Genomic DNA, 15,398 nt, shown 5'->3' on the forward strand with positions numbered 1-15,398 from the left:
TCTTATATTTGGACCTGAACCCTATTTGTCTTCTCTCCACCTCTTTTTTTCTTTTTCTTTTCTTTTCTCTGGATCTTAAATTTAACGACAGATAGTATCCATCTCTATACTCCATCTTACCTTCTCTTCCTTCCTCTTAAACAAACAGGGTCAAACGACTCTACAGAATTCGGATGGAGACATATTACGGGCACGTTCGCACACCTGCGGACGCTATCATTCTTTTTGAGGCTTGTCGAATCGGTCTTCTACCTCGTGTGCAACGGCGACTTTCAGAAAAAGAACGACAATCAATCAGATCCGGATCAGTCTTTGTATGGGATGAGCGAGAAGCGGGTATGCGACGATGGACCGATGGAAAATCATGGAGTGCCAGCCGTGTTTCAGGGAGTTTCTTGACCTACCGTGAAATGGAGGGCAAGCGCGGAGGGGGCAGTGTTTCTCAGGGTTCTGCATCGCGTGGGGGCAAGACACCAGAGAGTCATGGCAGTGATGATGACCGCGGCAACGGAACGGACGAGGGCCCAGATGGATATCGTTACAAACCAGATGGCCTGATGAAGCAGTCTTTCAGCATCACAACGTCCAACGGCCAACACTTGCACTTGATTAGCTATTACTCCCGATCTCACCCCTCTGCCGCCAACTTGCAACAACCCACGTCGGATCCTGCACTGCGCCACGTTCGGCCGCAGAAAGGTCTATATCCGGAGTCGACCGTCAATGACCAACAAAATCTCCCTGTCGTTACTCGTGGACCCATGGCAGGCGCAGCATACCCCATCACCCCTCACCCCATCGGCGCCTACCCACGCTCGACTCATGCGCAACCATACCCAGCTGGTTATGCATGGCCACCCACCCCTCTAGCTACACCACCAACTGCTTCAATGCAATATGGCCCCGGTCCCGGCTCTGGCTATCTCCCCCAGTACCGGCGAATGGGCACTCTCATTATGGCCAACCACACCCCCACCAGCCGCATCATCAACATCCAGGTGGACTACCTCCGCCTCCTCACTCAGTACTTCCTCCTGGCGGACCTCCGCAGCACCCTCCTAGCTACATGAACCGGTCCCCTCGATCATTACACGACCCCACACATGAGCAAAGAAGCCCGTCGATTTACGGGCATGCTTTGGTTGACCCCCGCACGGCATCACCGCGGGTCTCAGTACAGTCTTTGGCACCAAACGGTCACACACACAGCCCTCGTGTCGGAAAGCAGGAGCATCCCGCCGCGCTGCACTCACTCAACCCCATCGCTAGGTCACCGAAAGCCGGGGACCCGGCGAGCACCGGGCATGCAGTCCCCGGCATCAGCTCACTGGTGAACGGTGCAGCATTAGCTCCTCTTTCTTCGTCGACCGGTACCACCGGAGGTCCCAATGCAAGCCCGAACGGAGCGCCCGCACCGGCATCCTCTGCCGAAGGACCTCGGGATATCCCAAATGAGAAGATAGGGTTCGGAGGCGAGGATGTGCGGGCGCTACGCCAGCTAGATCGCGCTTTCATTGCGTAAAGATGCCATCCGGGTCGAAGTCTCTTCAATGAGAGCAAACAAAAGAACGACAATTGCTAGATCCATCCACATGGTTGACACAGTTCAACTTCACATTTTATCTTCTTGTCCATGTTTCGCTATATGTTCCGGCTCCCTTCTGAAAGAGAAGTCTTGTTCCTGGTGCTGTTTCAGTGATATCCTTTTGATTGCTATTTGCTCCTTTTTTTTATCTATTTCGGTTACTCATTATTAGCATATTGCATGGGTCGGGGCAGTTTGATTCTATTTTTCTATGTATGATCAGGTCATAGCTTGTGGTTTCTACGGGATCTGTTCATATATTCTGCATTGGGATCGGGTCGAAATGGTCGGGATATGGTTTCTGTCATTAACATGGGGCTAGTCATGCCTCAGCAAATTGACTTGCTTCTTTCTATCAGATGTTCACACTCTTCTTCGTATATGGTGATGTGTAAATGGCTCTGTAGAGGAATATAATTTTTTGTAACTGCTTTCTTTGGCTGTAGGTAGTTCCAAACTACTAAAAAAGATCTTGAATAATCAACACGGCAACTTTTCAAGCCTATGCATTTAATTTGGCCAACTTCCTCATTCGGTAATTCACACCAATTCCCTCACCACGCATATTGTCCAGGGCGCCAATCTTGAGAACCCCCACACAAACTTTATTGTAACAAACAACTAGAAGAACATAAACAGTTATTGATCCCAGTGACCTGGACTGTCAATAAACATTGCATCTAGATGCACATGCAACTACGACCATCGAACCACCGAAAAGAATTGGGCTTTGGATCTCTATCTACCATCCTTGACTTATCTAGCGAGCAAAAGAAAAGAGATGCGGAACTGTTGTTTCAATCAGAAGTTCGGGCTGCCTCCTGTTAAGTTTGGTATATGGCCGAAGGATGCCTTGAAGGTGCGAAATGTGAGTATAAACCTCGCCCCTCTTTTTCTCTTTCTCTCCCTCCTTTCGCTCCATGTCTCTTTCAATCAATGTTTCAATATTCCAATGTTGAATCCTTTTATTAACTAATGGAAGACGATGTCCAGGCATTTGGTCCAATCGAGGGCAATATCTTTCAATCCATAGGGAGCACAAAACCCGAAACAACCATCCGTTTACCATCGCGAAGCGACACAGACTTGATTAAATGAACAACAAAAGACTCAATACTCGGTTTACCTACATCTATCACGATCATGGCTCTTGATCCTACATATATTTATGCTCCAACGAAACATATATGTACGTAAGATTCGTATATTGGTTTAAGGGAGTCTGAGGGTCTAGTGTGACCTAAAGCAGTCAACGGTTGACGCCGGATAGATATAGACAATGTCGCAATCAGCGAGGAATAGTGGAGTGTTTTGCTTGCTGGAATTAGTAATGAAGTGAAATCTCTCATTCGGACCTATGATCAAGATTTTTAAACTCTTGATTTCGAACGGCGTAGAGAACACACCCATAATTTTTATTCATCAAACCAGAGATCACTTGTGACAAGAATGGAATGTTCTCTTATATACCTTATCTGCGGTTTATGTACTTCTCTTCTCGTACCTAGGTAGGTACTCCAACATTTGATGCGAGGCATATTTGTCCTTAGCCTTTTGTTCAATACTATATGCATATGTATGTACCCCAAGAATATGTTAAATACTTTTAGATCTCTATATAATTGCCCATTGAAAACGTGTACATCTCAAATAGTTCCAAGGAGAGCGGAAGCAATACAAATTCAAAACATCTCGGCAAGGACTGGAAGATGGGCAGGTCCCAAACATATCCTAAACAAGATCGAATCTGGCTTGTCTCGAGTGCTTGTATTAAGTAAATTGTACGGCTACGTATACGTAGATTGCATCAAGAGGAAATATCGAGGAATTCAGCTAATTTATCTCTACCTAAATGCTTTGACTTTTAGAACTTCTCCATCTGCTCCCCTCCATGGCACATCCAGGGATTTATAAGTATTCCAAGAGTATATCTTTGTCCTTCACTAAGATTGCATGGCATTCGACCAGCAATTTTATTCCTCATTTGTCTCTCAAGGCACCTGATTTTACCCCCAAAAGAATATCACGCAGAAACTGACGCCTCTTGTGAAATAGATACAGATACAGCATCATTAAAGAACCATGAGCGAACCATGTTGGTCACATCACCGAGTTTGAAGAGCTACCAAAGCAGTTCCCTGCAGAAAAGCAGCCCATAAGCATTAAATGGGTCAAAGAATGGCTGCCGACTTGCCTTCGATCGCCAAACATGGTAGGCACACAACTGCGCAAGAAAATTATCGTAGGAATAGTGAACTAAGACTATTCCGTGAAGATAATGTTGACGGCGTAGCTGTTGAGGGGCTTGCTACTCGAATAGGAGACAATAGGATCGATTGAGCAGATAAAGCTCACACATCACTTTTCTAGCTTTTACCTCAATGAGGCTGACATTGCTTGATGAAGTGTATGTAAACATCTCATCCATTCCAATTTACCTGCAAAGATGGATGAATGGCTTCGTACATGACAATAAAAATCCTTCGACTAGGGAGGAAGTGACTATGACACGAAGAGATCCCACACCGGCAGAATAGCTAGTTTTGACAAGCTGAGTGTCATTAACAAGTAGGCGCTGATGGATTTCTCACCGGCCATAATATGCACGGCCCAGAAAGGTGTCTTACAGAGCCCGAAAATAGAATCTGTTTCCAGTAATTGTTGCGAGAATGAAAATCCACGCCGTTAGCTATTCAATGGAGCCCTGCTTAGTGTTAGGAAAGAATTTCGAAAGCGGAAATCCAGATCCGAGGGAGAGGGCGATGTGAAAATTCGAGGTGCACCTGATGGATGTAAGCAAGATAGGATGGGGCGTAATTGGATATCTGATAATCGGCTTGAGTGGATGTTGAAAGAAAAAGTATAATCAGGATACTTTTTTGTCTAGGTTATTCGCTCGAAAAGGTGGCAAAGACCTCAATTCCCCTACAACACGACATAACACAGGTAAGCAGTATTGATTGGGCTATGATTGGAAACTCAAGAAATAACTCGTGTGGACCTTTGAAGAGAGGCCCACTGAATGTTAAACTTTGAGTTTCTGGAGACAGATAACATGGTGTGAGGTTTTTGATACTCCATCAAGTCAAAGTAAGCAAGATGAACCGGGCTGTAATTGGTCATCCTGGTCAGATCCATCGATGAAGGAAGAGGTTTCCGGAAAGTATTATACTCTTCCAAGATTGTAGAACTTCATGAGCGTCCATTGTAAAAGTAAGCAAGATCGGTTGGGTCCTTGTTGGATGCTTAACATACGGCTCAGGCGGGATAAAGAGCGGGGATCTTCTGAAATCTGATCATCATTTTCTTCAGATAAAGAACCCGGTGTGAAGCCGAGCTTGCTTGGGACTATACGAACTAGAAATCAGCGAAATAAATTGTGCTGTGATTGGACGTTTCATGGCAGCTGGCGTGAATAATTGACAAAAAGGCCTCGGAGATTTCCCTTGAATACAGTATCATGCTCTCCACATCGTTTCAGGCGCATAATCCACAGACTCTGGTCTCAATGCCGATCCACTGCTATATTGTATCTATTACCCCGTGTCGTGTTTGTATAAAAGTATAGAAGGGGAAAAAAGAAAGAGACCAGATTCACCGCTTGTCTAGGGATCCGCATACTCATCATAATTTTTGCATGAACTACAGAGTATATGCAGTCAAAATCCTTTAAGTTACGAAGCGAAGCTGATCACAGAGGCATTGAAATGCTTGGCATGTACCTATGTCGGGCCTGCATCCGAGGAGTCCGAGCTTGTTTGCCCCTAGGTTATGTTGCTGCATTTTTTGGTGTCATAATATCTCGGGCGATGTTTCAGATACACCCTTTCACAGTCCAACGCCGAATCCCAAACATAGATCAAGAGACCTCGTGATCAAAGCTCAGGAATTCCGATTGTTCCTACTGGGGCAGTTGGGGCTGAAAGACAGACACCGAATAGAGCCGATGCCAAGCAAGTGGATCAAAGGAAAACGAGATGTGCGAATTCCCTAGAACGTAAATACTGTAAATGCTTATTCTGGGTAGTTTGATTGGGTTAGGTGGAATAGGTCGCATCTGGATGGAGTCTCTCCATCCAATAGGAAGATCGATAGTGAGCCGGTATACTGTTATTTAATTATGATCTGACTAGTCGGGTGCACGACTAGCTAGAGTCGTTAGTTGGATTCTTCGATGATCATTGAGCATCATTATCATTGGGCGGATGAATGGCCACTCAGCCGCTCCGGTGCCCTGTGCCTGATGGGATTTCCCTCATCCTATAAACGGTACGGAGTAAAGCGATTGTCTTACTGTCCTCGTGCCTCTGACACTGGCGTCCAGCCTCTTTCCCGGAAACTGCCCGAGATTGAATGAGGGTAACTTGATTAGGAAGCGAATCGGCCTCCACATACGTATGGGGGGTCAAAGACCATAAAGTAAGAGTGAGAGAGGGGAGAGGTACAAATGTAGAAGAGTGCAGAAAGAAGTTAGTTCTAGGCCATTAGGCTCGGCTTACTTTCTGTGTTGGGAGCATAGAGGTCATACGGCCGTTGCTAGTGCGATTAACCGGAGAGATCGGGGGGAAATTTGGTCCTTTTGTACATCTCCGCAGCCATATATCTCTACAAGACTATTTCCATTGCGTCGCATCATTTGTCAGGAACATATAGTATTGATGAAGAACAACCCTGCTCGTTCTCCTTAGTTGCATTGTATACTTCGGCCCCACTGAGCGGGAACAACCGCTGACCCGCCCTTCAGTTCAAGCGCATACTCTGTGATGTTCGGTTGAAGATTTCACTTATTGTAGAGACTTGCACTAGAAGGACAAAGAAGGGGAAAGACAAGGCTACTGTAAGGGCAGGGATCTCGATGCGTCTAAATGGGCTTGCAGGACGGTTCCCCATATTTTACGCGAGATCGTCAGTGGAAGAATGCATGACTTGTACCACAGACCGGAAGCGATTGGCCAATTTTGTCAGTCTATCCACGTCAGATCAATGAATTTGCAGAGTCGATCTCGAGTTTGAAACAGTAATGGAAAATCAAAATTAACTTGATCGGCCTTACTAAACTCGGTAGCCCGATCCCCCAAGCGTCAGCAATTAGATCTTTTTAAGCGAACAAACTTACACTTGGGAAATGGCTAGGCAACTACTAGCAAGGGTAAATTTTCCCTTTCCCGCGTCTCAGCTGATTGGGGGGAGGGAATGGTTAAAAGGGTAATAATAGCTGAGGCCCCAACACTAGTCCATCATTAACTCCAGACAAGTGTGTTTCCCTGTTAGTCTCCCGGCAGATCCACGGGGGCCTTGCGCAGTCTGTAGGTACTTTTGGATCGTCACATTCCACCCCTTTTAACTGTCACTATAATAAGCTGTGGGAAATGACCAACGGAAACAAATTGACTAAGGGCAAAAAGGAAATAATAGTAATAAAATCAGGAATACTTATTCCGAACCTTGTCACTTCCCTGCAGCGGACGTCCGTGCTGGTTTCACCAGAAGCTCTGGCCCACTCTTTACCCCAGATTGTCTGCGTTGCACGAAAATAATTAACATAATTGTGAATATAAAATCAAGAAAATAATCAAGGATAGTTATATTGTGCAACCAAAATCCTAATATGGACGGGGATGGGCGGGCGCTTGGACCCGATATACGTGGAGATTGTCGAATCCCCCTAGTGACGATAGGAAAGTGATCTTCTCTACGGAGTATGTTTCCCCTATTAAAAAAAGGAAACTAAAAAAAAACCAGCTTAGACACAAAAAGAAAAGAAGAAAGCTTCCATAGTGTGGGGGTAGTGGCTTTTGCGCCAAATGGTTCGTGTGAGAGAAAGATAATCATTAACTAATTCTAATTCTTAACTGATCTGTACCTTAATTCTCAACACATTTACATTGTACATAATGCTGTAGAGTAATATAATCCACGCCTAAAACGAATGGTCCACGTTATTTTGTAAGTTGCATACTACCTAACCAATTAACTACATTTGTACGGAGTACTTGGTCCCATACAACGTACATGCAGACATGATATGAGGTAACTAACTGACTGGTAGGGGCCCACAGGTCGATCCCAAGGCAACGGATCATTTACCAATTGTACTATTCAGTACATATGTATTTGGTTAATGTTTAGAAGAGAAAAAAAAAAAAAAAAACTCATACAAATTAAGAAAAACCCAAAATTTAAACTAAATTACAAAAAGCAAAACATCAGTACTACTAGCACTGGCCTTCCCAACATTGCTTTTTCGGGGACCTTCTTCAGCTGCAAATCAGGGCATCAGATCCAACATGCTTGGCAGCCTCCCCCGCATGTAAAGTTTTGAGCAGATTGATGTGACGATTCTTTTAACCTTGTAATAATTGAATACATGTATTTAAAGGATTTAAATGCATTTAAATGGGCCTAAATGGGTCAAATGGGTAGAGTCAATATGATTTTTGTTGTCGAAAATACGTAGCTCCAATTTTCATTACGCATTTGCTTTACCCAAGCTCTAATGCTAGACTTGACTTGCATATATTAATATACTTACCCTTATACCTGCCTATAATATTCTTTAATATCCTACTCCGTACTATTTTCCTATTTCCCCTCTATGTCCTTGTTTCTTATTTTGGGCTAAAAAGTGTATGCTCTGATCATACGGCTGACTTCTGGTGGACCAAGCACATTTTCGTACTTAGTTCTTCACCCCCTCCATTTAAACCTGACCGTCCCCCTCCCTCACCACCGTGAAAGAGATTTTTGGCTCTCATAGGTAAAACGGATAACGGATGCCCATACTTCTGGCGGCCCCCGTTCAATGTTGTCAATGAATCCCTCCTTTTTCACGGAATTAAATGACTCTGGGTTACGGGAGAATGATCACGACGGCCGACCGGAGCTCCCCACCTACCCTCTACTAGGGATCGGCGGTCCGCCTCTCCACGCCAGCACTCCCAGCACCAGCACCGGCACTGGTGCCAGCCCTGACGATGCCTCGTCGGATTCCCAAGACTGGCTCGCGCAGTCACCACCAGTTCATCTGGATGCCCAGCTCAAGGCATACCAGCGAGCGAATACCTTTGACTTGACTGTTCAAGCGCGATTAGATGGTGGCACGGACACACCCAAGGTGGAAGAAATTGATGAGAACTTGTTAAGCAGCATCAAGCCTGATGTGGGGGAAACGGACACTCCCGCTGCCGTTCCACGGAAACGTGGACGTCCGCGCAAACACCCGTTACCTGTCTCTGGAAATCAGACCAAGGTCACCAAGGGTCGGTCGAAGACTGGTTGTATAACCTGTCGTCGCAGGAAGAAGAAGTGTGATGAGACAAAACCTGGGTGAGTGAACCGTGGATTACCTTACATGTGATATATGTGTGTCTCTAACAAAGGGATAAGATGTCTTAACTGTCAGAAGAATGCGGTCGTTTGCGAAGGCTACCCCGCTAAGGAAATTTGGAAGAGTGGACGACAGAAGTTGGCTGATGGTAGGCGCATTTTGATTCCGACTGTTTCACTTTTTTTTTTTTGTACACCCACTAATTCATCCTTTAGCAGCCCAATCCAGTGGGCACTCCCTTGCAGCTGTACCGCGCAGCCTGCCCCTCCTCATCGACGGCATCGAAACGGAAGTCGACCGCCGGTTTTTAGATCACTTTGTCTATGGGTTCAGTCGTGTACTGACTCTGATAAATGATGACTCAAATCCCTTCAAGGAAATCCTTCTTCCGATGGCGACACAACACCGGGGGCTGATGCATTCACTCATGTGCTTGTCTGGGTCACATTTGTCGGGTCTGGATCCCGAGCCCAAGCTGAAGGAACGAAAATATTTCCATTTTCACCATGCTATCCAAGATTTGAAGGATAACATTAATGCATCCTCATCCAAGCATAGCCCAGACGAGGAGGGAGAGCCACTGCTGGTGGAGGACCCGATCATCGCATCCACCATCGCCCTCAGCCTGAACACCATCTGCGAAGGCGAGACCAGTGGCGAATACCGACCGCACATGGATGCCGCTCGATACCTATTGGTTTCGCAGCAGCCCCGGAATGAGAAATTCCGTCAATTCATCGTTGAATTCTTCCAATATCACGATGTCTCAAATGCCCTTACCTCGCTTGACCGCCGTCCCAACCTCTTTCACAACGACCCGCATCTCCCGAACTTTGTCCCCGGCGCATCGGCGGGCATGTTTGTCGGTGTCTTCGACGGGCTATTCAACTATATCTCCGACATAACTCAGCTGCGGGACCGTATCCGCGAACGCTACAGCGAAGGCTACGAGCCGGCAGTAGACTACCAGACCCTGAGCGAGGCAGTCTCCATCGATTCGGCCATTCGAGCCTGGGAGACCTCCCACGAAGCCGACACCCCGAACTGGTACCTGGCTCAGCTCTACCGCCAGTCGACCTGGGTATATTTGTATCGGACAATCCGACCCTCGCGACCGAGCGATAAAATCGCTCAAGTCGTCGACGATGGTCTAGGCTATCTCGATCGGTTGCCGCAGGATGCGGCCGCCTACAGCATTGTGCTGATGCCGCTGTTCCTACTCGGTTGCTCAGCCTTCCTGACCGAGCAGCGCGAGCGCGTTGCACGGGGCTTCGAAGATCTCAAGTCCTACTCAAACTTGCGCAATATCGAGCCCGCTTTCAAGGTCGTTCGGCGCGTTTGGGATACTATGGATACCCGAATGGAAGAAAGCTGGGATTGGGAGAAGATTATTCGTGACATGAATATGGACTTTCTGATCACTTGAATATCCTTCTCTTATGTCCACTCGATCACCCTACTCTTTTGATACCCCTCTTTTTATTTGTTGTTTTTTTTTTCTTTCAACTTTCACTGTCATATTGGAAAGGCACTTTTTTCTCGCCTTTGTCCTAAATTGTTAGGACATAATCAGATCTCCAACCAGGCTGTACCATGTGGCATGGCGTTTTGCTTTGTTTGTGATGCTTTCTTCCTTTCTTTTTGTTGGCGTTCCTGGATACCGACGGTATCCCGCGGTTTACGTTTACATTTGTGTTTATTATTTTTTTGGCTTGCAAGTAGGTACTGGCGCCCTACGGCATCTCCGTGCCCAAGGCGTATACTCTGCTTGCGTTTGTTTGGCAAGCTAAGCAAACTGCCAAACAATCTTTATTGGGTGAACAAAATTCTGGGGTGTTTCATTGAGATATTGGTGATGAGATATCAGCTTGATGATCTCACGCGTGATGCATGGAGGGTTGGTGTCTACATTTGTTTGATCTGGCATGTATATATTCCGATTTCTTTTGGGTGTTCTCTGAATTGGAGAATAGTGAACAGGGCCTTCATCATTGTATAATATGTACATATGTATTCTATGTTAATAGAGTGTATTAAGGGGTCTCACCGAGTCTAGACTTTGGACTTCCTCCTCGCTTTGATTGACTGACATCATATCCTTGACTATAAAACAGTCACATTAACTAATTAATGCTGTTTAAGTCCATCACCTGGGCATTGTCTCAAGGCTGACATCTCCTCGCTTACAACGCAAGGACTCCACGTATACGAAGTGATGGGCCAATCACAATCAAGAAGTCGGAGGCTAACTATAGTCCGGGGAGGTCCGAGGTAAGGAGAAAGGATTTTCAGTCGATTATTCTTATTGCACCTGAAGTGTACGGAGTAGAGTCGACAATACTGAACAGCCTCTCACTATTCTGGTTTGTTTGATTGGGGAACTCTGCAGCCATCATTCTGCAGCCATCTCAGAGCCTTATCACAACCCTCTGGGACCATATAGCAGATGCAAAGAACACGTTCAGGAAATGACATGTAATGTCGCACAAGTTGCAGCCAATTACTGGTCACATCTCAAACAGACTCAGCATGGAGAAGCATGAGACGATCAACGAGTTGAATCTTGTGAAGCAGGCGACCCTTCCCACAGACGTGGAAGATGACGTATACAACCTTTCCCTGCGTGCGGTGAATCCAGTAGATATCAATGCTTGCAATATATCACTCGAAGTTAACACCACTCCGCCGATATGGGAGACGAAGCCATCCCAGATATGGCGCCGCATGTGTGGCCAGAAGCCACCAAAAACAAGCAAAAAAGTGCTAGATTGTGTCTCGGCCTCTATGCCGAGCGGAAGCTTGACCGCGATCATTGGAAGCAGCGGCTCAGGCAAGACTTCCCTATTAAACCTGATGGCCAGCCGCATGAGCCTTTCCCGAACCAGCAGCTGCGGAATCACAACCTTCAATGACGACCCTAACATCGCGCGCATTCGCAGCGCCTACGTCATGCAAGACGATGTGCTGATCCCAACTCTAACGGTCCGTGAGACACTTCGGTACTCGGCAGACCTCCGCTTTCCACCTCCAACAACCCTAGCAGAGCGCCACGCGATCGTGGAGCAGGTCATCCTTGAACTCGGCCTGAAGGAGTGTGCCGACACGCGGATCGGGAACAATGTCCATAAAGGTTGTAGCGGCGGCGAGAAGAGACGCACTAGTATTGGCGTCCAGCTTCTTGCAAATCCCTCTGTACTGTTCTGCGACGAGCCGACTACGGGCTTGGATGCTACCAGTGCGTTCCAAATTATTCGAACCTTGAAGCGTCTCGCGATGGATGGGAGGACGGTTGTCGTGTCAATCCATGCGCCACGCTCTGAGATCTGGAGCCTTTTTGATAACGTTATTCTGCTCGCGAGGGGGTCTGCGCTGTACAGTGGCTCTCTGGAAGGGTCATTGGTCCATTTCGAAGAGTGCGGGCATGTTCTCCCGTCGTTTGTCAATCCGGCTGAGTTCTTAATTGATCTAGCTGCTATTGATAATCGGACAGAAGAGCTTGAGACTGCTTCAAATGTGAGGGTTCAACGACTGACGGAGGTATGGAGATCAAAGCATGCACATGTGATTGCAAAGGACCAGGATGGTAGGGAGAAAGAGGCCCCGAAAAATGTCCCAACACATGAATCGGTTAACCCTCAAAATGAGATCGTCAAGACGGTCTCATTTCGCAGACAATTCCACGTATTAACCTCGCGCACTTTCAAGACCACCATCCGTGATCCAATGGGTGTTGCTGGCAGTCTTCTTGAAGCTGTCGGAATGGCTGTTATCAATGGATGGATTTTCTTGCAGCTCGATGAAAGCCAGTCGGGAATCCGTTCGCGAGAGGGCAGTTTATACACGGCCAGCAGCTTGAATGGCTACCTCATTTTGCTGTACGAGACCTATCGTCTGACAATTGACATTCGTCTGTTTGACCGAGAACACAACGAAGGCGTGGTCAGTGTGCCGGCTTTCCTCCTGAGCCGGCGAGCAGCCCGGTTGCCATTGGAGGATCTTCCTGTGCCGCTGATTTTCTCACTCATATTCTACTTCATGGTAGGATACAGACTAGATGCGGGTCAATTCTTTATCTTCTTCGTTCTCACACTACTCACGCACTATATCGCCGTGACTTTTGCTGCGGTGGCCATTAGTGTGGCAAGAAGTTTTCCTGCCGCCAGTCTGGTGGGCAATCTCTCCTTCACGTTGCAATCCTTTGCATGCGGATACTTTGTCCAGTCTAATCAAATTCCGGTTTACGTGAGGTGGTTGAAGTGGTGTGCATACACGTTCTACATCTTCGGTGCACTGTGTGCCAATGAGTTTATTGGAGTGAATGGCTCGGAACCGGGGCATTTCTATGCCTGTCCATATTCTGAAGATCCACTTGACCCAAGATGTAAGGAGTACACTGGCCAATATATCATGGAGAGTCTGGGATTGCCATCCAATTGGATCTGGCGGCCCATCGTCGTGCTCGTTGCGTTTGTCCTTGGCCACTATCTCTTTGCTGGGTTATTACTGCAATACAATCGATTCGCGATTGATGTTGCTCAAGCACGGACTAGCGAGGGTGTATCACCAAGTGGGAAAGCAAAGATAGCGATCCGCCCATCTCAAGAGGCACGCAAGGTAGCTATCTCACTCGACCAATATGCGCTGGAGATTCGAAAGAGACGTTTTCCCTGGCAATCTGCGCAGACTTTACAGATTCTCAGACCTATCACCGCGCAGTTCCAGCCTGGGCAGCTGAACGTTATCATGGGCCCATCAGGAAGTGGCAAGACATCACTCCTGAACTCCATAGCCCGTAGGCTACATGGGTCTATGGGCACACAGTACCGCATTCAGGGAAACATGCTATACAATGGCGCTGTACCCTCAGAAAGCGTTATCCGCTCTGTGACATCATTCGTCACACAAGACGATGATGCTTTAATGCCTTCTCTCACAGTACGAGAGAGTCTACGCTTCGCGGCAGGCCTGCGCCTACCAACCTGGATGTCTCGGGAAGACAAGAACCGACGCGCAGAAGAGATTCTGTACAAAATGGGACTGAAAGAGTGTGCAGACAATCTCATCGGCAGCGACTTGGTCAAAGGCATAAGCGGCGGCGAGAAAAGGCGCGTAACAATCGCAATCCAAATTCTCACAGATCCCAAAGTCCTTTTGCTGGATGAACCAACTTCCGGTCTGGATGCCTTTACGGCAATGTCAATTATTGAGCTCCTGAACAGTCTAGCGGCCGAGGGCCGCACCCTTATTCTAACACTGCACCAATCACGCTCAGACCTGTTCACTCACTTCTCGCAGGTGCTTTTACTGGCACGCGGAGGTTACCCCGTCTACGCTGGCCCAGGAAGCACAATGCTCGCGCATTTTGCGGAGCAGGGGCACGATTGTCCGCGAACAACCAACCCAGCGGACTTTGTACTGGATCTTATCACCATAGATCTCCAGCAAGCAGATCGTGAGATGGTCACACGGGAACGCGTCCAGGGCCTCATTGCCCGATGGCATGATAGCCCTCTCGAGCTGAGACTAGGACGCGAGGAGTCCCACATCGCCACGCCTGCCGAACTCGGCAGTCTCAAGCGCCAAATGCTGCCATTCCGAGTGACGTTTCCGCTCGTGTTGCACCGCTCAATTGTCAATTTCTGGCGCCAACCACCGCTGATCATGGCGCGGTCGATGCAGATCCCGGGAATTGCGATCATCATGGCGCTGTTTTTTGCACCGCTAAAGAATGACTATGTGGCTGTGCAATCTCGAATGGGGTTTATCCAGGAGTTTGCGGCATTGTATTTTGTTGGCATGCTTCAAAATATCGCTATCTACCCCAGTGAACGTGACGTGTTCTACCGCGAGGAAGCAGACAATTGCTATACTGCTTCGACGTTTTTACTCAGCTACACGGCCATTGAAATCCCCTTTGAGATAGTCTCTTCGCTGATCTTTGGCGCTTTGGCAGCGTTCGCTGACAACCTGCAGCGCACAGTGACTATGTTCTTAATCAGTGCGTTCAACTGCTTCTGCATCATTAGCTGCGGCGAGTCCGTGGGAATAGTGTTCTGCACGTTGTTCTCCCATGTCGGCTTTGCCGTGAACGTGACCTCTATCCTGCTGTCTATTTCTACCATTCTCGGAGGTGTCATGAGTCTCAATGTGAATGATGTTTTGCAGGCGCTCAATCATCTCTCGCCTATCAAATACGCCATTGCTAACCTGGCACCGTATTCATTACACGGGCAGGTGTTCCATTGTTCTGTTGCACAACAGCTTGCTGATGGCAGCTGTCCCATTGACTCTGGAGAACAGGTGCTTAGACTCTATAATTTAGACAAGAGCGGTCCTATGAATGTTATGGCGCTAGGGGTCTGTACGATCGTGTATCGATTGATTGCTTATGGATTTCTCAAGGCGACGAGAACAAGTAGACTGATGGAGCGGTGGAGGGAGTGGCGGGCTCAAAGAAGTGCTTGATAACATTTTCTTTGGTACTTG

General features: G+C 47.4%; 3 protein-coding genes across 3 annotated transcripts; all 3 read left to right on the forward strand.

The window, feature by feature from the left end:
• Window positions 1-173: 173 nt before the first annotated feature.
• Window positions 174-1,522, forward strand: N7529_008819 (camp independent regulatory protein; the record flags this gene model as incomplete). The annotated part of the gene is made up of 2 exons (XM_057244346.1): window positions 174-1,024; window positions 1,063-1,522. The coding sequence occupies 2 exons, from the start codon at window positions 174-176 to the stop codon at window positions 1,520-1,522; spliced, it is 1,311 nt and encodes a 436-aa protein (XP_057095884.1).
• A 6,865-nt stretch (window positions 1,523-8,387) lies between these two features.
• On the forward strand, window positions 8,388-10,338 carry N7529_008820 (Zn(II)2Cys6 transcription factor; the record flags this gene model as incomplete). The annotated part of the gene is made up of 3 exons (XM_057244347.1): window positions 8,388-8,911; window positions 8,972-9,060; window positions 9,128-10,338. 3 exons carry the CDS (start codon window positions 8,388-8,390, stop codon window positions 10,336-10,338), a joined length of 1,824 nt encoding a protein of 607 aa, XP_057095885.1.
• Window positions 10,339-11,441: 1,103 nt separating this feature from the next.
• Window positions 11,442-15,377, forward strand: N7529_008821 (putative ABC efflux transporter; the record flags this gene model as incomplete). Its single annotated transcript, XM_057244348.1, has 1 exon — window positions 11,442-15,377. One exon carries the CDS (start codon window positions 11,442-11,444, stop codon window positions 15,375-15,377), a length of 3,936 nt encoding a protein of 1,311 aa, XP_057095886.1.
• Window positions 15,378-15,398: the final 21 nt, after the last annotated feature.

This window comes from Penicillium soppii (assembly GCF_028829465.1).
Source record: "Penicillium soppii strain IBT 18220 chromosome Unknown utg000006l, whole genome shotgun sequence".
Lineage (NCBI taxonomy): Eukaryota > Fungi > Ascomycota > Eurotiomycetes > Eurotiales > Aspergillaceae > Penicillium > Penicillium soppii.